The following is a 24,912-nucleotide window of genomic DNA, read 5'->3' on the forward strand; positions in this document are numbered from 1 at the left end:
GGGGGGGGGGGGGGGGGGGGGGGGGAAGGGAAGTGAATGAGGGCGGATGTGAGGCTGGCCTCGGTGAAAGAGTAAATGTGCTCACGGGACACTTGGAGAACATTGGATTCGCGGAGATTAAAAGTGCCGGCAATTAAACATAATTAAATTATCTACGCGGCCGTTCACGCTCAATGGGCACGGGTTACCGCGGTTAAATCGGCGGTACTTCCTGCCGACTATTGCCGGTAACCACACATCGCGCCACAAAGAGTTAAACGCAGCGCGAATAATCGCGGATGTCGATTGTCAGTCTCGGAAAAGTCGACGCAGCCGATTGTTCCTCTTGAAAGCTGGTGGGTGAAGTGGAGGAGAAGGGAGGGGGACTGAAGACCAGAAACGACGGGTAACCTCGCGGTGTCCGTGTTAATAACGAAACCGCGGTGCAAAGGCCGACGACCAAAGAGAGAGAGAGAGAGAGAGAGAGAGAGAGAGAGAGAGAGAGAGAGAGACGGAGAGGAAAAGAGGGAAGGAAAGGGCTCACTCGTCCTCACCGTCCTCGTGGTCGGTTTTCACGAGGACTCAAGGGCCAAACAAAAGGGGGACGACTACATTGAACGCAGGGCGCAACTCGCGACGAAGTGGACGGATAAGGGCCGCTCGAGTGGACGCTCTTGTGGCTTTGGAAATTTATCATTCCCCGCATCTTTCGTTGGGCTGTGTGCGCAGCCCATTGTGGACGTCCATCGTCGAAAGTCGTCTCATGGGCTAAATACCCTTGAAGAGGCCGCGTCGGGCGCAATATTACCGGGGGGATGTGTGTATCGTGCGCGCTCACGCGCTCAAGCAACGCGCGACCGCGGTGCGTACATTAATTTGCATATTAATTTGCGAAGGTAAGCCCCGGCGCCGCGCTGACATCTGGATTAGAGAAAATATCGCGGCGATATACACAGAGTCGCGCTCCTCCCCTTTCTCCTCCTCCTCTTCCTCCTCCTCTCGCTGCGCCACTTTTCACGGGATCGTCGCGCCGGTTCTCTTCCGGAAATTATTTTACGACAGAATTTAGCTTTGTTCTTGATTGCGCTTTGAAATGAAATTCTGCGACGCGCTTTGTTACATACACGTAGACCCGACACGCGCGCGCGTGTACGCATTCCGCGACAAGAGAACGAGTGCGAGAACGAGTCCGCGAAATTGCATACACGCGTGCGGTTCCGTCTTAATGTTTCGCACTTACGGAGACACCACGTAATCGCGTTCACGTTACGTAATCGCACTGATATCTCGCGCTTACGAGACGTTTGTTTAATTTTTTAATTAGGCTATGAAACTGGCGCGCACTGGGAGTGTCAGTTGAAACATGTAACGTGTTGTAACGAGTATAACACACATTCCGCTGTTATAACTTTCGCAGATACGTACATACGCACGCGAACACACACATACACACGCACGCGCAGGTACGTATACGTGCCTCGGCGACGCGTGAACTAATTTGCATATTAATTCATGTAGATAATCTGTTTTAATGACATCTGGATTAGGGAAAATGTACGCTTAATACATCACCCTCTGGCATCCCGAGTGGCTCAGGCGCGTTTCTCGCGTACCAATATATTTCGATTATACGGGACATCGATAATTCTACATCGATATCGACAGCGATAATCGACAGCGCGAGGCACCGGAGTAATTTTCCGTTCAACAAACAATTAAGCTTCGCTTGAAACTATTTACTCTCCCATCGTTACTTCCTCGACGCTGATTCGTTCGTGGATTTAATTGATTTCTTTGGGAAATTCTCTGCGTTTCTACTTCCGTTATCTTTATTCAATTCTGCAGAAGTATCAGCATCAGGTTGAAACACGAGTATCCGCACGCAGAAAAGTGCGTATTGCGTTCAGGCAAATATTACTGCTTCGAAGTATTATTGATATTTCGCAAGCTCATGCATCCGCACACACTTGTCGTAACTTCATCAAAAAGATTGAATTTGTTCAAAACGCATTCGGAATCCCTATAAGTTTAACATTTCTAACAAGAATGTTGGATTGAAGTAACAATTCGGTGTGTTTGCTGTATAAAGTTGAACCAAACTTTTCATCGGCAAAATCTTACAATATTCTCATGTTGAGAATAGAGATTCTTCTTTCGAGTGCACGATAATGAGCTTTTCTCTCAAATTTGTGATAAGTACATCTTAAGACTGTTGTTAAGAGAGAATATTGTTTGCTGAAAGTAACATTACACAAAAGAAGGAGAGTGAGTCGAGCAGTCGCGTTTCCTAGCAGTAGGATAATATTTTTCTACTGGCTGATATCTCGCAGTTGCGAGATCGAATTCTGCACTCGCGACGACGACAAGAGTAGTCAACTATTTCTAACGATGCGTCGCTTGTTGAACTACCGGAAAAGAAATGGGAATGGGGAGAAAACACGGCGATCTGTATATGCGCGCAGCAGCAAATACATTTTTTTCTTCCGTTCGCTTTTAGATCTATCTCTATTATCGGGTCGTGCCTTTGGTGCGGCGGTGTTGTTGCCGATATTCGCGCGAGACAGATTTTTCATTAAGATTTATGTACCGTTGAAAGTGCAGCCAGTAATTTTTCAATCTCGCGTCGCGGGTAAGCCGAAATGAGGTATCGCGCGACGGTTCGGTATAAGCCGGCAATTTTCTCGGCCGCTGAGAGCGCGAAGACGATTTCTTCCTCAAAGTGTCGATCTCTCAATTATGCATAAATCTAGCTGTCGTTATAATGCAGGTGTTCAAAGTTAATAATGTTTTCGCGCTCACGGAAGCGAAATTCGCGCGAAGGAGATTTTTGCGCGGGTGGCAGCGAATTTTCCCGGGTTAGAGCTCGCGGTATTTGTTACTCCGGCATACTTAATGAGCGACGCGGAGAGAAAAAAAAATGTTCATCGCCGCTATATGCAAATCCGTCATAATATAAAGCGCCCGCGCGCCTGGAAATATGCTAATTCCGCCGGCGTCGTTTCGCGAGCTCTCGATATTCACAGTGCTGTTGGTCCTCCTTCACGCCTGTCGACTGTTTCTTGCCGAAGTCGAGATTATCCGAGCTAGATTGCCTCTATTCGCTCGAATACCGCGAATTCGTGCGCACGCGTCCCCTCTCAAAAATCTGAATATTTCGATGAGTAACAAATATTTACATATATATTTTTTAAACAAATGTATTTTCTCTCTCCTTTCTTTCCCTAGATTTCTTCAAATAAAATCCCGTTCGGAACGCGCGAAATTTTACAATCGAAGCGACAGTGAAAATATCGTCACTTGAAGGAATGAATGTTTAACTCAAATTTAGAATTGCGTTTTTTGTACGCTCAAAAATGTATGATGTATAATAATAGTATAATCTCGGCACACGTTCGATGACATTGCCGCATTATCCGACGTAAGACATGTAACATTCTCAAACACCGCGGATTTAAGCCGACAACGACGAAAGCAACACAGGATTTCGCCACTGCGCTGTCTTGTTTAATGCGTTTCACACGCGTTGCTTCTAAATAAATTATGCAAGATACGCTCGCGACATTTTTGGTAACGTTGTACGAAAAATAACAGAAAATAATTCTCGTGACGAGTGACTTTTCGTTCGCAAACAAAGCCTCAGTCGACTGTCGGTGGTCGTCGAGCAAGCAACGTACGAGGAAACAACACGAGAACAAACAGAGGTTATCGAGTTAGCTTAGGCAATATTAAGGTTGAACACGCGGGGACGCAGAAAATATTGCTCAGGGCCGCGAGGGTCGAAGATCTCACGGCTCCACTACGAGCATCTTAAATGATTCATGCCCGTTTCTACCAACTTTGGTTAACTTAACCGGCTGGTTATTCTAATGGAATTGACCAATCACATCTGTCAATTCTGACTAACGAGAAAAGCGATTGGTTAATTCCGTTGGAATAACCGGCCGGTTAAGTTAACCAAAGTTGGTAGAAACGAGCATCTTTCTCGAGTGTCGTCGGAACGCTTCAGGCCTGATCTGAAATAAATGTCGTAAGTCGTAAAAATCCGTCAATCACAATCGCACTGAGAGAAAAATATAGTTGCTTTCGGCGTCAACTATACTTTTTTGTGATTTTAACCAGAAAAATAATTAGAAAAACCATCTTTCTAATAACACTTACTAAAATAATGGTTTATCTAATTATTTTTGTGGTTAAAATCACAAAAATGTGCACACAAAGAAGAACTAGCTTCCAGAGTTAAAAATAGCTGTGGCAAATAAGATGTCACTGAAATAGGAACAGCTACGTCGATATTACCGAAGCTAAATTTATTCGCTGTTAAATTTAGGCGCTACAGCGAGAAATATTAGCTGCTAGAAATAAATGACTGTAACAAAGCTGTCCGGCAAACTTCTTTAATATATGCATACGGTAAGAAATTTAGGAATAACTGCCATTTTTTTAGCTACTTGAAATAATATGCATTTTTAATGTCATCTAATATATTTGTATTTCATAACGAATGCATCTTAATTGTCATAGCCAATTCTTGACAGCTAAACGATTAGCCTTTTGACTAATTGTAAGTTTGAATCAGCTACCGCGGTTTAGCTGATATTACTAAATCATTTTTTTGCGTGTATAGTTGCAACTAACTATACCAAAAGCAACTATACTTTTCTCTCAGTGCAATCATTACAAGAAAAGTCTGCTATAATTGGCGAATTCCTACGACTCACGGCGCTTGTTGTAGCCCAGTCCGTGTAGGGATAAATGCTCTTCTCGGACGAGAACGAGGAAGCACGAGGGGGAAAGAATACGTCCTCTCGGAAATATTCCGCAGAGTCTTTGCGAGATTCCGCTTGCCGGAAACAACAATGCAAATATCGTCCAATGCTCTTCAGACCTGGTTCCGCCGGGCCGGCAGGACTAGGTAGGGGTTGGTGCGGAGGACCAGGACAGCCCGGGTCTTGAATATCGCATTACTACCTCAGACAACGACGGAGGCTTTTCGCAGTGGGTGATCCTGAAACGAGATCGCCTCCGAAAGCCCGGAGATTTATGCCCCGCGCGGTTTCTCGTTACTTCCTCAACCAAATATCCTCTTCTCCCTGGCTTTTCTCTCCCAACTCCCCTACCCCGTTCAACCGTTCTGCTCGACCCGCACCCCACGCTCCGCAGGCTCCTTCCGGCTTGACTTTCTCCCGCGAAAGTGAATATTTATGAAAGATGTAAATAACGAGCGGGATAATTTTCTCTCCTCGCGGGATCCCGGCCTGTTTACGACGCCTCCGCACCGCGTCTCCTCCTGTTGCCGTCCTCCCCTCCTCCTTGTGTCTTCGCCGTACCCTGCTGAGTCCTACAGCCACCACGTCATTTCCGCTCACGTTCATCCTGTGCGCGGCATTGTTTGCACTTTCTGCGACATCGCGCCGGATGCGACGCATCCGTTTTACGCGTCGAATCACCCGAGATGATGGCCTCCGTCGTCGACCCCCGAGGCGCGCGTCGTCTGATTCCGAGGGTGATTTGCCGATGCGCGAAGCGTCTCTGAGAAGGAGTTGACGCGCTATTTTGTCACGCTTAACACACTCTCCACGAGAAATAAGCTGTTCTTTTTTTCGGGAAATGCCAGTGTGGAAACGCACGTTCGCGAATGTAACAGTTAGTCGCGCATTCCGCACCACCTCTGCACCCCGAGTATACGTTTGTGATCGGACGACGCGAAATATCACGAGTGTGGTCAATCTCCGAACGTGATTTTCGCACATCGGATGTCTACGCAACTCCGTTCCCCTCAGAAATGAACGTACGAGCTTAGCTGACTATCCCAACTTACCCGTAAAAATTCACCATGCTTACGCAAACAACCATGACGTGTTTTAGTGCTTCAGTTAATACATAACTTTGCGTGAGAATGTCGGCGTGCCCAAAGCTGTCAAGCTCAGCATAATAAAACACGCGGGAAATTTAAAGTTTCATGGGGTAGTGCACAATCTCAGCGTTCTCGCGTTCTAGGGTCGACAAACAACGCGTGGCCTCACGTTTTCTCCATCGATCTTCAATCTTCGTAAATACGTGTAGACATCGCGTAAACGAATCGAGTCGGCCCCTCGACGGCCTCATCGACGGCCCATCTTCGCCGCGAAGCGTGAGGGAATTGAAAAAAAAACGAAATTAAAGAGAAGAAAAAATGGTAACAGTCGTGAGGAGAAAATTGTTCGCGCTGCCGCGAGAGAAGAAGAGAGAGGGAGAAGGGAGAGAGAAAAGAGAGGAGAGTTTTATCGTTACCGTACACGGAAAAAAATAATTTGCTGCAGCAGCAAACTAATTTGCTACATATGGACAGTTAAATATAATTCGCTGTGTTAGCTATTTTATTTTTGCTGCAGGAACCTATTTTCTTACTATGATAACAAGAAAGTCTACTCCTATAACAAGAAAAGTGGCTAACATTTGTTACAGATGGACAACTAAATATAATTTACTGCTTTAGCTACTTTTTTTTATTGCAGGAGCAGATTTTCTTGTTATCATAGCAAGGAAATTGGCCTCTGCAGTAAAGAAAAAGTGGCTAATGCAGCAAATTATATTTAGTTGTCCATATGTAGCAGATCTTTTTTTTCCGTGTAAGGTTATTATTCCTTAAAGTTACAATATACAAATATTAGTAGAATGCTAAGACAGGAGGCACACGAGTAATGATAATATAGATTAAATACAAAAAAGTACAAAAAGGGATAAATCCGCTGACAACGCAGAGATAGAGAGAGAAGGTGAGGGGAAGAAGAGAAGAGAGAATGAAAAAGAGAAGAGCGAAAGGAGTCGCTGTCGTTCATTGAAAGGATTAAAACCCGTGCGCGGCGGGAGCACCGTTCGTTTATTTACCGGCGAGGGTGGAAGGGTCCTTATTCCTTTTTCTTTCTCCTCGCCGTTTCACGGCCGTCTTCGCCCCTGTCTGCCCTCTTCATCCGCCACCCCGTCTCCCTGTTTCCCCTTCGCTTTCCAGCCCCCTTTCGCCGCCCTCTTCGCCGTTCTGTGTTCTCCGGAGAGGCCGCGACCAGCAATCAGCGTAATGCACCCGCAGACACACCCCTAACCACCCTCGCCATCGCACACGCGCTCGCTCGCGCGCCCGCACACAACCCTCCATCACGTAGATGCGTGCACGTGGCCGAGCACACATTCACACATACATAAAGGAGCACACACAGGCACAGGTACGGGGCCACGGCAAACGGCCAGGGTACATACCCCTGGGCCAAAGGCCCCGATAACACGAGAGAGCCTCGGAGTAATGCGGACGCAATGGCAATCTCTTCGAGAGCAACGAAATAGATCGTAGGACGTAGACCGATGGTGTAAAACCATTGCGGCGGTAACCGGCACGTTACCTTCCAACCTCGCAGAGTCTCTGTCTCTCTTCTCTGAGTTTCCGAAACCCTTCACTCTCGGAAATCTCGCCGCGGCCTTCGCCGTGAGTCCGACGGAGTCGAGATAACCCGACGAAGCGACGTAGCCAGCCCGTTCCGCCGAAAAGTTGGTGGAAATTCGTGGCGCGAAGATGCTGCTCGAGTTCTCTGTGTGCCCGGGAAGGGCAGATTTGCAGGATCGTTCGGCATGTGGCTCGTGCGGGGTAAGAGGCTCTCTCTTTCTCATTGCGCATTCGAAAAGTGCCTCGCGCAGCTTGTTATACGTGAGAACGACGGCGGCGGCGATGGTGGTTTCGCGTGTGTTTGAAAAGCCGTTGGGCTGATTTGCGGCGGCTCGGTCGGTTTCTCAGAGTATCGGAAAAGTTAGTATGCGTGCGCCCCTTCATAGACGCGTGCCGCGAAGCGTGTCGGAAGTTCCGGCTATAGCACACGGCTATACCAGTCGGATGTAAATTTCGCGTAACTCCTACCGCGATATATTCGCGAAGGAACGACACATATGGACTCTTTTGCCATAAAAAATAAAACCATTCTCGCAAATCAGCTCTCTCTCTTTCTCTCTCTCTCTCATCTATTATATTTTAACATTGATTGCAATCAGCAGAAAAAGCTGCTTCGCAATTGCTTTGCAAAATTCTTGAATCCGTTTGGTACATTCAGCCAATGCTAAGACTGCACAGCAGTCAAGATTCAAGAATTTTATAACGATTGCAAAACAACTTTCTTCGCTGAACACAGCCATCGAATGATGTGATGCACCGATGACACACGGAAAAGAAAAGATATGGTACACATCACCGAATATTAGTCTGATTGTAGCAAATCGGAGTGGACATGGAGTGACATTCACTCCTATGGATACACTCTGGTTGGAGCAACCAGATATTGTCGCTGTAACTCAGCATTTTTGCTCTGCGGTTGCAGCGACCGCATAATTAGTTGTTCCGCATTTCACTGTTGTATTTGGTCGGCACAACCAGATTTATGTGTGGACAAACCGTGACGTTTTTTCCGCATAATAATAGAAACACATGTTGCCTATATTTTAATTAATTTTTTTATAATTAATTTATTTAATCACTATTATATTTCAGTTAAAAATTTTCCATATTAATTAGAATTATTTAAATTTAAAACGAATAAATGCACATCCATCCCCGCTTCTCTCATCGGAGCGCGCGTACAAAAGGCATTCTTCCGTGAAAACCATTATTTCTGCGCTTGGAAAGAGTCTTTTTGAATTGTTGCAGCAATTATTGGTGACGATATTACGTGACGGTACTACGATAATATTATCGTAAAATAATCGTTGAAACTTTATGCGTTTCGACGATATTTTCCTGGACATGTTGCGCAAGACTAAGCGCGAGCGTCGGTGGACCTTTAACAACAGCGGGGAATGTAAAGGAGAACGATAATTCGAGGACGATACGACGTGAGATATTAACCCGACAATGACCTAAGACGCTAATTCCCGCTGATAGTACACTAGACGTCGCGTTTCACCCCAACAGCCACGAACACCCGAATGCACGCGAGCGAGCGCGCGCGCCAGCAAACTCATTATTCTTCTTGTCCTGAGGGCGCGTATCCCGCGCTCTTCGTCTACGCGCGAATAATCTTCGCCTGGATTTCCCATTGTATTATTGTGTCTGCCACCGGGTGATAAACTGCACATTCCGCAGGGAACACGGCTCCGCTCATTACTAATATAGTCGCGCGACGGCGTCCTGTCGTAGCTAACGGAGCTCTCTCATTGCGTCCCCGGAGGAAGCCCGAAGTTAAGCACTTGTCCGTTTCAAAGCGACCGTCCCCCGCGCGAGAATTCCACCGTCGTAAAAAGAACCCTACCGGATTTCTCGAATCGAGTAGATCACGAGCGGCAAAGCGGTGCCTCTCTTTTTTTTTCGTTCTGGAAATGGCGGCAGATCCTCCAGACAGAGACGGTGGATTGCGGATATCCTGCGGATACCATCGGACAACCACATGAGCCCCTAACGGGCTATCTTTTATCTGTCGCCATTTTAGGGAAAATAGACGTTCGGAGGGAGGAGCGAACGTCGGGAGAACATAAAATTCTCGGGCAAATTAATTGCCCGAGAATAGGTCAGACGACTTATCCAGCGAGGTTATTTCGTTATGTATACGATTAGAATTACGTAACAGCGTAGCCTGCCGTTAAATTTCTGGAACGTACGAGAAATATCGGAATGATAAAGAATGTCTTCATAGTGCATTTTCATAATGCCTCGCCGATATCGGGATAATTTAATGAAAACGACGAAAAGAGAGCAATTGGATGTCGGTATCTTCATTAGCAGTGCACGTAAGCGACATCGCCAATTCAAGACAGTGGACCATTGGCGGATTACGGAAACTCGTTAACCGGCTAATACCTTTAAGCGACGGAGCTTTTTCGCCACGCGTTTTAACGGAGCTATCACAAACATGCAGTACGGTGCCATCCCCGACCGATATACGCCGACTGTATACACGCCTTGCGTAATTGCCGTCGCGATGAAGTATCGCGCGAGACTGAGAGGAAGGAAAGAGAGATCGCGGAGAAGAGAGAGAGAGAGAGAGAGAGAGAGAGAGAGAGGGAGAGAGAGAGAGAGAGAGGGAAATAAATTTATCATTGAGGCAAACGAACACAGAGATCCAATCATAAATAATGCAAAGACTTACAAGTGGTGAAGTAGAATCGACTTTCCCAAACGAACTTGCAATAAACAATAACCACAACAAATGGGAACTACTACAGCAATTTTAATTAAACTTTCGCAAAAAAAGCGAGAAGGAGGCAATAGAGGAAACAAAAAAGTTTTAAGATGACCAGACGAACGGAGAGAGGGGCAGGAGGAAAGAGAGGGTGAGGGCTAAAAGAGAGCACCCCAATGCAGAATCGATCGCTGAATTACGGCCACATTATGACTGCGGGACTTGCTAGGGCCGCACTTTCCTGACGGCAGCGAATTAATCCGCGAGGAAGAGGAGTCGAGCGGCTTCGACAACGACGACGGAGACCGGAAGCCGATGATTCATTTCGGAGGAAGCGCACGGCACAATCGATGGCGTCGACGGCGGAGGAAGGTTGGCCAGGCGGGCGGACGAGAGGATTCCGGTAACGAGAAGCGCGGGCGATCGACGCAATTCCCGGGACGATTAAACGATCGAAAAGATGCTGACGTGCGTGGACCGCTATGTGCGGGAAATTCGCCGGCGAGAATTTCTCCTATTAATCTCGCGGCGCCGGTGTTTTCAATATGCGCCCCCGACGCGACAAACGGCCGCGCGGTCTGGGCGCGCGCGGGCCGTAAATTCTCCCCTTGTGACATATCCCTTATAATATATGTGTAGCGATCTATCGGATCCGCGCGCATCGAGAGAGCAGCAAGATGAATCGAACTTTAAATTTGGAAACTGCCCCCGTTGCTCTCCATTTTTGTTGTAATACTTTGCGCTGCTTTTCGCTCTCTTCTATGGTGAGGGATTGCCGTTTTCGTTGTGCGCGACCGGAATGCTTTCACAATCGGGCAGTCGAGCATTAATCGATTAACACTCAATTTGGCCGAGACAATCGGCGAATCAAAATGAATCAGCCGTCGTGTATGCAATTATGAAGCATTTGATCGATTGATGAAATTTATTATTAATCGGCGTACAATCAGTCAAATCATAATTCCATTAATAATCAATTTCATCAAACGATCGAGTTATTCGTGATTTTATATATGATGATTGATTAATTTCCGTTGACTTGTCGATTCTTTTGGTCAGTTAATATTTTTATCGATTAATGCCCAACGCTGTAAGTAAGTAGAGTGGTAGCACTGGTGTGTGTGTTCTGAATGTTAAAAAACTTTATTTAATCGAATAAAATTTTTATTAACGGTGGAAAAGACATCTCGTTGATAGCGAAAGAGTTAAAAGTGAATCGAGATGATTTATTTCTGTAAATAAACTTTATATTCCACGAATATATAAATTTTCAGGTTTCTTTTTCAGCGTGTGACATATACATATATATACATTGAATATGTATATGTATTCTGTGTTAAACGTTTAAATATTCGTATTTAATAGTCAAGATTGCATTTGAGAATGTCCTCTTTGAGGAAAAATTTACCGTAAACACGATCAGATGTACAGATAGAAAATTGTAACTCGATAACCCGTAAATTCTGCTCCCTTTGTTTAGCCAATAGGTATGCATCTGAAGAAATACGAGTGGGTGGGCTCGCCGGACATCGGCGACTGCTCGTTATGGGTGCGATCCGCCACGCTGGAGTTCGACGACGGACTCTGGCAATGTCAAGTAACCGCGAGCGATTTCACGACGCAGGACGCGTTAGCATCTGAACCGGCGAGGCTGGTCGTCAGAGGTAAGAGCGAATTCCCACGACGCGGAGTCGTCGTTAATTATTTTCGAGGGGAGGAATGCTCGCGCGCATCCGTTTCATATCACGATTCAGCTCCAGATATTCCAGGTGAACGAGGTCGTTCAAGATGGATTAACGGGCTAATGTGGCTCTGTTTACATTGCGCGCGCACTCCGATAATCTCCGGATAATTTACGAGGCTGAGGAAACTGAGTCGCATTCAGCGACCTGAGCTAGCTTATTTTCTCGCTGATAGTTATTGAGATAATTGATATGGAAAGCCGGTGGCATGTCCGTGCGCTTGATGAAACGGCCGATGCGACTGCTACGCGGGGCGCGCAATAATTCGCCTAACTCAATAAATAGTCACGGAAATCTGTCCGTGCGCGCGCCTCTCATTGGACTCTCGTCGTTGTCGTTTGCGTTTCAAATCGTGCCGCCATACGCAATGTTGTCGTGTTTCCCGTCGACAAAATTATGGTGGATTATCGTTTCCCGTCCGGAGATCGTACATTCCGATTACCTTTGTAAAACCCCTTGTAAAACTACCCGGACAACTCTCTCTCTCTCTCTCTCTTTCTCTTCCCTCTCTTTCCCTCCCCCCTTTCTCTCTCTTTCTCTCGATGTTACACTCACTCGATAATCCCGCGACACAATTACCAATGAAACAACAGGATTTGTTGCGGCGCGCCGTGAAAATGGAGCTATACACCGAGAGAATCCCCGTCGTGCGCTTTCTTTCTCTTTTTTCTTCTTTTAATCCTTACGCAGTAATCGGACTGCACACTGCGGCCGCGTGTTAATATCCATAATAGTTGACAATTTGAATTATTTCGATGTTTTGTTCAAATTTGCTTCTCGCGCGACAAAAGGTGAATTAAAGTAAAAATATCAATACCTAGACACGTGCCATTCTGGACATTTTTATTGTTCTGGTCTTTAAACACGAATATTTTTAAAGTTTCAATATGGAATGTATATACCGAGAAGAAATGTTTGAAAATACTAATATATGTTCGGGATATGACGTTTACTTGTGTGAAATAAAGTTTACTTCTGTGAATAAACTTTATATTCCATGAATATATAAATTTTTTTCTTAGTGTGTACATTGAATATGTATATGTATTCCATGTTAAACGTTTAAATATTCGTATTTGAGAACGTCCTTTTTGAGGAAAATTTTACCGAAAATCTGTAGTTTATGTTACATGTGCCGCAAATTTTTAGTAAAACTGTCCCTAGAATAGAAACGTTTTGGAATGTAAAACCAAAATATTAAGCCCTTGTCCACAACCTTGTCTTGTTTTAAGACGTACGCCGTAAGAAATTGACCAACTACAATCGATTGCTCTTCTAAAAATTGACCATGGTTGGTCAACTTCTTATGATTTACGTCTTAAAGCAAGGGCTAAGAATGTCCAGGATTAGGCATTGATGCTTCTACCTTACTCGCGTCGGTTCCCGGACACGGAGGTCCTTCGAGTTTTATCTCGTTCTTTGTTCTCTTTTCTCCTCCGTAAGATCTTTATGGAGCATCTCGTAGAGGTGGCTTCGCGCGCGAGCGAACCGGCATACGGCAGATTAATCCCTGCTAATTTTCTCATTGCAGTCAGCCCTCAGCGACCGCAGATAGAGTACGCCGACCGTCTAATTCTCCCCGGCAGCAACGTGACAGCCCGAGCAGGTGAGATCGCTACGCTCACTTGCAGAGCGCGGTATGGGAATCCTTCGCCTCTAATTAAATGGTTCGTAATTGTTGCACGTAGATTCCGTACTACTTAACTTGTGCGCCGTAGCCGCGCCGAAGCCCTTTGGCGCCGCGATCTCCTGCGCGTCTCGCTCGCTCCTGCGTTCTCTCTTAGCAGACGCGTTCCTACCGTTCATTCGCCCTCGGGCGCAATCATTCGGCGATTTGTGGACGATTTATGAACCTGGAGATCAGATGGAATGTTCCGGCGGGAAGAGGTGAACGTACGATACGCGGCAGTCGCCCGCCTCTTTCGCCTCGATCTTCGCGAGGAGCGTTCCGAAATTTTAACTGCAGCGGAAAGCGTTGAATTTCTAGGCGAGAGCAAGAATCGTCTCGCAGCTCTAATGAAAAACAAGCGCGATCGCGAAGACGCTCTTACGAGTGTCGAGCCGTTTACATAATTCGAAACGATCTTGTATTTTAACGATGACCTCTTGACTACCCAGCTCTCGATTTTTATTCTTTTTATTTGTCGAAAGAGCAATTTGCATGGACCTGTTCCAGATTCGGCGATTAAATGAGCTGCCGCGCGTAACCAAAATACACTCACTAAAATATTTTGCAGTTGCAGCGAGAAATTAGTTGAAATGAGCAAATGACTAGCAAGCATCGCGTATAATTTTGCATTTAATCAATATAGATGACAGAGAGAGACAGAATTTCTATCTGAATCGTTTGTGAAATTTAGCAAGGAAGTCTCTCCGCGCCGTCCATCCAGATTAAAGCTAGTTACATCTCTTATAAAAATTAAATCTGCTCGACAAGAAAAGACCAGAGACAAGAGACAAACGAACGTACTATCCTACCTACATTTGTTAGCAGATATTGCTGAAAGGCTGCTGCTGCTACTGCTGTAAATTCTACGTATACAGACAGTTTTTTAGCGGGCACAAGAAACGGTGATAAATTTTAGTCATGACAATTCGCGTATTCTACCTGGACTAGCCGAAGATTTTTTTGAGTGCTATCGATCCCACGGCCGCCACCGTCGGCGCGCCTCTTCTTCGCCCGCCTTCGCGAGGGCTTGTCCGGCGCTCGAAGATTCCGCTAGGTAATGCATTGAGGACGCTGTCGATAGCGGAACACGCGCCCCATGAATAATCATGATTCGCGTCCTGCCCGAGCGAAGTTAAGGAGCTATACACGATGCATTTCGTGCGACGAGAGAGAAAACGCCGGACGCGGGTGTGTGTCACGCGAAGGGGAGCGCGGCGAAAATTCGAAGGGAAGCACAACCTGCCCGCCCATCCCCGTCTCGCGTTGTTCCGCAAGCGGAAAGAGCTCGCGAGGAACGCGCGTTTAATGGCTTTACGCGACCAAGTAAAAACAACAAGCTGCGCGATTCACACAGTAAAGCGCAATTTCTACCTCTCTTTCTTTTTCTCTTTGCCTCTCTTTCTTTCTCTCTCTCTCGCTCTCTTTCCCTCCGTCTCTCTCTGTCTCTCGTGCTCTCTCGGCTTTAAACCTTGCAATTTTCGGTCAACGAGGCGACGGACGTCCACGAGAGCACGTCGGGACGCCCTTCAAATTGTAGACGAGGTCCCCTGACAAGGCGACCGCTGCCAGCTCTCAGTCCCGCTGCTCTCGCTTACCCCACTTACTCACTGGGAATTATCCTAATTGACACACGCGGCGCAGCGCGAATATGTGTATGCATAAACGTATTAATTATGAGCGACCGGGGAGACCGGAAAGATGGCCGCGCAATCGACAGTGAGTAGTTATCGAGTTCCTGTTCATAAAAACGCAATCGTCAACAGAGCGCGGACTGCCGGCCGCCGATCGTGGATGTGATCCCGAGAGTGTCATCGTTAATTAATCCTTTCCTTGTCGAACTACGAATATGTCGCTCGAAACTTTCGAACACAGAAAAATGTACATTACATTACATTCGAGAATATTTTGTAAGCCTATAAATCTAACAAGAGCTCACGAAGAAAAAGACTTGCTTATATTAACATGAAGTTTGCTTGCAATGAGCGAACCGTTTCAGTTGGAGGAAACTGAATTTCTGGTTCTTATCAAATTTGGGTCATAAGAACCACGAAGATTTCATGTCCTTCAACCACGACACGTTGGTTCGTTCATTAAAACCGAATTTCACAACCAAAGTGTTTTGTCCGTGTTCACTAGAAGCATTAAATTTATTCAATATACATTCTGAATCCTGATAAGTTTAGCATTTCAATTAAGAATATTAAATTAAAACAAGAATACGGTTTGTTTACTACGTAGAACCAACTTTTTCTTTGACGAAGTTTTAAGATATTCTTGTAAAGAGAATAGATTATTCGCTGAGTATATGATAATGAGTTTTTCACAAATTTATGATGAATATATTTTAAGACTATTATTCAGAAAATATTCTTTGCCGAAGATAATTGCTACGCAAGTAGAATTCTCCCTAGCCAAGAATTTTGATTACTAACCTGTTCTTGGCCTGTTCTCCACCAAATTTTTTTCTGTGCACGATTGTGCGCAAATAATTTTCATCGTTCGATTATATATTGCAAAATATTATATTTTTCATTATTCAATATAAAAATAACGTGAAACTCGTATTCTTTTCAGACTTGGGTATTCAAAAAGATGGAATTAAGTAATCGCTTTTCTTAGCGGTAGAAAATGACATTTTTCTGTGCGCGCGACTCCTTCGCCGCGTGAACACTTTGTCATCGTTTGAAATCTTCCGCGTCAATCCACGCAGCGCGACGTACCGGTTAATTGCTTACATTATTTCAGTATTCGAGAAACGCGCGGACGTAAGTTAACAAACTCATTACCTCGGCAGGAAAGCGCGAAGTCGCGAATATTTCTTTCTTTTTCCAGGGAAAACTTAATAAATATGGATAAAGTCTCGGTGGAGTTACACCAAACTTAACGCGCGACTTAACACACGGCTCCGCAGTGTGCTGATTTAAACGGTTCTCACGTTAGAAAAGCTGAAATGCTCGCGATTTACGCGGAGCGCCACGGCTGCTCTTTACCAGTAATTACGTCTCGCTACCGCGAACCGTCGACTGATCACGCTCGGAAGACTCGGTTCAATTAAGTTCGCTCAGTGACATATCGGTTTCGGTTTCCTCGTTGCCGCGATACGAATGTATCCCATCCCTTCTGTTTGCGAGATACCGATTCGTTCGGGAATCCGTCGGATATGTAATACGTATCATCCCCGTATCATCATTCACATCAGCCTGTCCATAATAACTGAACAACAGCAGGCTTAATTCGCGGCAGCGCTGCCGTTTAGCCTCGCTCGCGAAATTCCGGGACTCGCGAAGAATGAATCTCGGCGAAAACGACAGAGAGAGAAAGAGAGAAAGAGAGAGAGAGAAAGAGAGAGAGAGAGAGAGAGTTAGAAGGGACTAAACGAGAGATAGAGAGAAAAAAAGAGGGCAATGTTAAAACGCCGATGGGGGCGAGATAGAGCTAGTCGCGCGGCTCGAAGAAGACGATGAAGGGGAAACAGGAAAAGGAAGAGGAGGAGAAGGAAGGTGGTAGTGGTGTTGAAGGGAAGCGAGTAAGAGTTGTTGCAGAACGGCCATTGGAAATGCAAATTTTCCGGGCGATGCAGGTACGTGGGCGAGACCGAGATGAGGACGCTGCGGCCGCAGGTAAACACGACTGAGGTAGATAATCCGCGCACTTGGGCGACCTACAGTGTTTGCGAGATTCTGGCCGAGCGATCACGTTACGGCCAGCCGATCAGATGCGTCGCCATCCATCCAGCGTACGCCAATCCCACTATGTCCTCCAGCACTGAAGTGAGGTTCGACGTGCGATGTGAGTACACGTGATCTTCTTGTAGAGTTTCCTTGATCGACCGATTAGATTCACATCTTGTGCGGAAAGCTCCTTCCATCTGTGTATGTGTGTGCATGTGTCTGTATGTGCGTGTGAGTGCGAGTGTATCAGCGGAGCTTTACAAACGGAGGTTTACGAAGTTTCAAACGCAAGCGGAGAAGAAGACCATATGCATGTGTACGCGGCGAGTAGAAAGAGATATTCGCACACCTTCTTGGGGCGAGTTTGCACGAAGAAAGTATGGCCGCGAAGTTATCTGTTGGAATATTTCATTGATACATCGAGCAAAAGATCCTATCATGGCGATACTCTTCCTTTTTCTTTTTCACGTGGGATTATCTCGTGAAAGTTGACGCGTGCAGATGTTTCTTTAACGGGCGCGTCTTTTCAGAGACCGCGTCTTCGGCCCCGTGCTTTTCCCCGCGTAAGACGCTTTACGGTACACTTATACCACGCTGCCCCACTAACATGTAATTTTGATGAGAGCCGTAATGCCTAGCGACACGCGATGTAAGTAGACTCTTTAATGAAGCCATAGTTGGCGAACTCGTCCTTCAGAGCCCGACGCAGAAAGTAGGACTCCGTAGGAGATCGCCTGATGCCTTCGCCGCGAAGTTTGCGTCTGAATACAGACGAGTTTGTAATTGATTACGAACGGTGACAGGGATCGTTGTCCCGATGAATTATAATGGCTTATTATCATAAGTCTCCCTGTGACGGACGCCGCCGTTAATACGAGAATTTATCCATACGGAATTCACGCGGAGATAACGCGCAAGCGACGCGCGATAATTTGATCCTCCGCGAAACGGCGCACAGAGAGGACGAGAAGGGGGAAAGAGAGAGAGAGAGAGAGAGAGAGAGAGAGAGAGAGAGAAAAGAGAATTATAGGACACGTAATTAGCAATAATCGCGTTTTTGATATCGCGAAAAGCTCGTACTCTGAATGGTATACAATAATTTGCGCGAGAGAGATCGCCGCGCTGAATTCCGTCAAATATTCCGTCTGTATTGAAGTGCCCGGTGATTTTTACGCTAAATGTGACATCGATATTCAATCAGCACGTGCATTCCTATTATTATCGTTGTAAACGGACGCGATTCACGTTGAATAAGCGATACCGTGCGCGTGCTTTTAAAACATACAAAAGCGCGTCGCGCTGTAATAAACACTTTTTTCGCGAGGTAAAATGAAACGCCGGCCGATTATACAGACGTCCGTGGGTAAAGTTGCTTTTGTTTGAAGGAGACCTCGAAATAAAACGCGCGCAAAAGAAAACCCGGCCGGTAGGTCGGGATTAAGGTCGCGTCTCTCTCTCTCTCTCTCTCTCTCTCTCTCTCTCTCTCTCTCTCTCTCTTCCGTTTTTTCTTCTTCCTTTTTCTTCTGTCTCTTTTTTTTTTATATAGCCACGCTGGCCATCAAGTATGTTGTATGCATAATGGAAACGGCGGAAGGAGAGAAGGGGCAGAGAGAAAATATACGACACTGCGGAACTTCCCTTCCTTCTCGGCCGCCATCTGCACGCGTAGAAATATATTTCCCGCTCATAATGAAAAACTTTCCCTCGGATATCCCGGCCGATGTCGCGCGCCGTATTGTATTTAGCTGGCGTAATCGGTATCTCCGACGCGCTCGCGGCATGTCTGCACCGAGCTTCGCGTCGAATTGCAGCAATTGAGCAACGAACACAATGTTTTAACGTTTCTCAAACGGAAGGCAGACTTCCTTCATAACGCGAAACTGAGGTTTCGACTATCACTAATCTCTGAAAGGCAGGAAGAGAGAGGGCGAGAAAGAGAGATTCTCCCGATATTTCGTGCGTCAATTTGTAACTGCCCGAGCAGAAATTTTGGTCCTACTAATTCGGACTTCAATATTCCATCTAACATCTATTTTGATACTCTGACGCCTACATCGACCTCTTTTGATTCCATCTAGATTCACTACAACTGTGCCGGAAAATCCTCTGTAGAACCCACAAGTAGCATTTTGTACGTTTTCTGTGCAGGTGGAAAGTAAGGGCTAAAATTTCGGCTGATTTGTCCGTATTATTTTTGAACAATACGCGTTATTATCGCGAAACACGACGTGCTTCGCGACACACAAAGTGAAGGAAAGCGAACGCGACGTGCGTGTATTCACTTTCCATACGATTCAGGCAGGGTTGTTGCGATTGCACGCTATCGGTGTCCCCTTCGGATCATATTATGGGCCGTTGTTATCCGCGCAAAAATCCACTCTGGGCAAAAAGTCGAGCGGTCGCGGTGCACGCTCTCTCCACGCAAATTACGGAAAGACAATCCGCCGCGGTGAAATGCGCGGCCGGTCGTGAAAAACGCGCCGGCGACAAAAAAAAAACATCACGAGCGCGCGGCGTGTCCGTATAACACACTGACCTCAAACCGTTCTGCATCCCCGACCATCCCCAACGATGCACCGATTTACCCTGATATGCACACACACACACACACACACACACGCGCGCGTACGCGCGCACGCGTACGTATACACGCGCGTGGCATGAAATCATGAGTTCTCTCGTTCACTGCTCCCATCCTCCTTCCCTCCCCCCTCTCTCACTCTCTCTCTCTCTCTCATCAATCTCCCTCAAATCGGTACGTCCGGATGTCATGCGTTTTAACCTTATCGACAATTCGATGGCCGACCGAGCGACCATCCAGGCAGATTTTCACGCTTTTTGCGAAACCGTGCTGCGGCGGGCAGCGGCCAATCAGTATCGATTTCAAGCCTCAACCGCCGTGCATTCGAACCGCAGTTAGCACAAATAAGGTTGTCGTGAAATAATGCGGTTCCCCCGCGCGCGTCGTCACGTCAACTTTCCGCGCCATTATTCCGCGATTGTTCAGTCGTCGCTAGTCGTCGCTCGCATAGGATCGGCTAGTCTCAATAACAGACGATTGTCCGAGGAATTAGCTGCCGGGCGAAAAATATACGCGTCGACATCTCGCGCCGGTGTCGCATTGGCGTTAATATGCAATTAAAATATACCGCCAAGTTGTAATCGCGTAAAGGAAATTTGCGATTCGTAAAGGGAATTCGTACGATTCGGACGTGCACTCTCGCTCACTCGTCCGCAATCGAAACGGCTGTTAAATCCAGTATTATGTAACATTAATTAGCCAACAGTTTCGATAGGATCGTATGAGGTAATTAATACGCCGGTTGGATCTCGTGTGCGCGCGTTCCACCTTCCCCATACCACGAATTAATTTGGCCGGGCGAAATGAAAAAGCATCGCGCGACGGTATGTATGCGCAGGTACGCCGGCGTTGGATTAAAAGGTGCTCTCTCTCTCTCTCTCGCGCGCGCGCGCGTCCTTCCCCGTAAAAATTCCCACCATCGCGAATAAATTGCCGGGGCTGCCGCTAAATAAAGCCGCACGCGCGCGCTCACCTATCGACGAGCGAAAATTAGACCTCGCGGGATTAACACAACGTTTCCGTCGATCTTCCGAGAGTCACGAGGCGACCGAGCCTTTTTTGCACTCCTCTCCCCCTCTTTTGCTTCTTCTTTTTCCCGCGTAACGAATGGCAGACAAAGCGCGGGACACGTGAAATCACAAAGAACCTCCTGTAGAACGCGTGTTACGATAATACTCAGCATTATACGATTGTTGTACAATTGATCTTTCAAATGTGCCTTTTGCATGCACCACTACGCAATATTAATCACGTTATATTAATAGCGCGTGATAAATTTCCGATGCGAACGTCCCGGATAATTCGCCAATTCCCATACACACCGATCACGCGATTTCCTCGCAGCTCGCAATTTCATTGGGGCGATCTGAAATACGCGTCATCCACCCTCCTCGCGTTGTCGAGCGTTCCGCGGAGTTGCGCGCGCTCCAGCCAAGTATGTAATTGCGATCGCGTGGCGAACGTCAAAAATTGATTCGCCCGCGTTACCATTTCCTAATGCTGTCCCCGGCATCACCGTGTCGCTCCTTCCCCGGATTCCCGCCATGATCCAATTCCAACGTAATTTATAATTCTCGCTATACAGATTCGATCTTGCATCTCGCCGTGAGCCTCCCTCGGGGATACCTTTGTGCACCCGGAGTTCCTCCAGTAGAAGTTAAGACACCGTCCGCCATTTGTAGGGAAGAAGTGAGTGCGTCAGAAAGAGAAGCTGCAGCGTATTTCGTCATTTCGGTCTTGGAGCGCTTCTGTCACTCCTATCAGAGAGTTTCTCTCCCACTCCTATTTGCTTCTTCCCTATTAATGACAGGGAATTAATGATAGGGCCAGTCAAGAATCATTTCACGTGGTGTCCTGACCCTTAAGGAGAATTCACATTTCGGCAGAAAGGTAGAAACCAATCAGAACACGCGCTAGAAAAGCAGAAACTGTCGATTACCACCTGACTACCAACACAATTGGCTTCTGCTTTTCTGTTTCCTACTTTTCTGCAAAGGTGTGAATGCGTCATAGGAAGAATTCACATCTTGGAAGGAGAAAAACAGAAGACAGAAAGGTAGAAGCCAATCGGGACTCACGCTGGGGATCGAGTGGTAATCGACAGTTTCTGATGCTCCGCCAGCCTTTTCTTCAGTCTTTCTGCTTTTCTGTCAAGGTGTGTACTCATCTGCTCGCTCGCCCGTCCGGGGAGCGAGCACGTTCGCGCACCGCCTGCACACGCATACGCACACGGGGTGTATTGATTACGAGCATTAGCTCGTCGGGAGTACAGGCGAGGGAACGAGGGACGGGAGAGAGAGAGAGAGAGAGAGAGAGAGAGAGAGAGAGAGAGAGAGAGAGAAAGAGCGGGACTTTTCAGCGCAAATTGAAAAGTTCGCCTCAAAGCGCCGATATATTCCGATGCCGCGGATGCCACGTGTGCCTCGATCGCGAAATGCCGCCCGGGGATTCCGACCAGCCAGGGATTTACCCTCGCTAACGAGAGGGTGCATTCTGCCCGCGGAGTTTTCCGAGAGCGCGCCGCGATACGAATGGGTCAGCAGTGGCTCAGCCATCGTATTTCGGTCAGCGTCCTTCGCCGGCAATTTCTACTTCGGTCTCCCCGTGGTGGCCTGTAGAAGCGCGTCTCGTGGAAGTTGCCGCGCGACACGACCGAATCCATCGCTTAAGGTAATCACGTTGTTAAGCACTGTCCGGCGAGCGACGGTTCTACGTCGCGATAACCACCGCGATCTGTCCGCTCTCGCGCGCGTAGAACTCGATAGTTCGATGCGCAGCACATTGTGCTTCGATCAGGCATGATTAACTTAGCACTTTATTTCGGCCCGTACGAACAATTAGGCGGGTTGATGAGTTCTGACCCGGTTAAGTAAGTGTTAATTATCGAGGCTACGTCGACGTGTGCTCCGCAAAATTAACGTAAAAACTAGTTCTGAGACATGCACTCTGAGAAAAGAATTGAGACATTTTGCTCGAATGAACGAAATCTTTTTGAGCAAACGTTTAGCTGATTGAACGAATTATGTAGTTATCGTGGCGAGTGATCAATTAAATAACTGCGATCTGGTCAGTAACTCTATATTAGCGCGACACTAACGCTACATTTGTTCAATAGATGCAATACTTGTTTGAACGAGCGATGACAGCCGATTTTGTCGAGTCGATAGTTCTTTTTGTGTACCTAATCTCGGGCATTCTTGTTTATTTTGTTTCATTAAATACGAATATTTAACTCGAGTAAATAATTAAACGACTCCATGATTCAAATCAAATTACGAGAGAAAGGTCGATAAAAGCCGGATTGTGTGATAATGTACAACATTTTCGCAGAACAAATTTCGCAGAAATGAACTTTATTTTACAATAGTAAACTTTGTTTGTTAAATATAAATTTTCAAGTACTTTCTCGCAGGATATTCTATATTGGAGTTTAAGTATTCGCATTTAAAGACCAAAACGATAAGAATATCCAGGATTATTAAGTGCGTTTCCAGGCGCTAACGTTTTTACTTCACTTTGGCTGCCTGCATGGCGGACTGATGGAATTTCAACACATAATTGTCCGCCTTTAAATTTTCAAGCAAATTCAAATCGCACAAAATTATTGAATTCGGCTATTTACGAGAGTGCGATTCGCCGTGCACCCGTCGATTCCAGCGCTTTTGTCTTTCCGCTCGTCGGCGCTCTCGTGTTGCAAAAAGGGAAAAAAAGGAAAACGGAGTCGTTTGAAGTCTGTCCAAGGAACGACTGGCCGAAATATGGCCGAATGGGCGCTCGTTGACCCATTCGAATCGCGGCCTCTCCTAAAAAACTGCGCCGAGAATAGCCACGTCACGTCATCGCACTCGTTTCTCTTGAATCCGCGATTCACCCTCACACATGTATTGTCCGCACGTTTCGCCTTTATTTTATTAACTGCGCGATGGGCGCAGACTTAACTTCTTCATCGTGATGCGCGGAAGCTTCACAGAATATCGTGCAGGACACGCGTAACTTCCTTTCCTGCTGGCTTATCATTTTTCCACGGGGTCATCGTAACTTTACACGCGGTTACCCTCGTGCCCGTCGCAAAGGGTCGACTCGAGTAATGAGAAGAAGGACGGCTGAAAAGCGACGCATCGGCAACAACGACGACGTCGCGGAATTCGTTAAGAAAAATGTTTGTCGCGATTTCGCGACGCGTAAAAATTCTCACGTCGCTGTTGGCGCACAGCTGACGCTTCCGCGAGCGAGCGTTATTCGCCAGCGCGTAATTCTCAGTCGTTTCTTGAGTAAACTCCAAACGACAACGACGACGGCGACGACGGCGGCGGCGGCGACGACGACGACGACGATGACAACGACGACGACGATGACGACGACAACGACGACGACGACGACGACGACGATGCGAGCGCGGATATGGAAATAGCGTCATAGTGACGCGCGCGCGGACGAATCGTGCTGTCGACTGAATAAAAGATTTTTCAAATGATCGATATTTCGACGCCGCGGTGAAACGCGCCAGGGTACACACACACACACACACATACACCAGCGAGTAATCGAGTTTACGAGGAAACTCTCTCCGGAAATTTTTCGCCCGCGCTCCCCGCCGAAATTACCGCCGCGGGACGCCGGAAGCATTAATAGCCCCTCACGTGGCTGTCGCTGCCGCTGCGCGTCATTTTTGCGCGGGCTGCTCTCTCGAGCCCGAGAGTACTCCATTTCCATAAATATTCGATAAGCGTTTTCGATTCTTGCCGGACCTCGCGCAATTTCCAGCTGTTCTCCGGCGTCTCCTTCGATCAGAAACAAATTAGCGCGTTCTTCTTGAGTTAATACCCCGTCGTGACTTCTTCACGATGTTTTGTCTTAACGCACCTTCGTTGCCAGCGTGTGCGATGCAATTGAAGACTTACAAAAGTAGACTGCGCGTTCTTATACTGAGAGAGAAAATATCTAGCAGAGGATTCATTCTATATGAGTGTAAGCGAAACATCACTCGAATTCAAGCTTGGTTGTCATTCCACTTTTCGATCGAAATTTTACTTTAAGAAATTTAGAAAGATAATTTAGACAAGGAAAGCATCTTATCCTTTATTGCTCTCTCTCTCTCTCTCTCTCTCTCTCTCTCTCTCTCTCTCTCTCTCTCTCTCTC

The 24,912-nt window shown here is 46.7% G+C and overlaps 1 protein-coding gene across 6 annotated transcripts in view; it reads left to right on the plus strand.

The window, feature by feature from the left end:
• The window catches only part of LOC116847975 (hemicentin-1), a 263,145-nt gene that overhangs the window by 209,169 nt on the left and 29,064 nt on the right, over positions 1–24,912 (plus strand). For all 6 annotated transcript variants that reach the window (XM_032823633.1, XM_032823657.1, XM_032823640.1 and 3 more), the window contains exons 3-5: positions 11,590–11,773; positions 13,383–13,518; positions 17,101–17,309. In XM_032823633.1, the coding sequence (XP_032679524.1) occupies positions 11,590–11,773; positions 13,383–13,518; positions 17,101–17,309 (529 nt within the window). The remainder of the gene's footprint in view (positions 1–11,589; positions 11,774–13,382; positions 13,519–17,100; positions 17,310–24,912) is intronic.

This window comes from Odontomachus brunneus, unplaced genomic scaffold (genome assembly GCF_010583005.1).
Source record: "Odontomachus brunneus isolate Ranch 3 - 2012 unplaced genomic scaffold, Obru_v1 Obru_scaffold_005, whole genome shotgun sequence".
In the NCBI taxonomy this organism is placed as follows: domain Eukaryota; kingdom Metazoa; phylum Arthropoda; class Insecta; order Hymenoptera; family Formicidae; genus Odontomachus; species Odontomachus brunneus.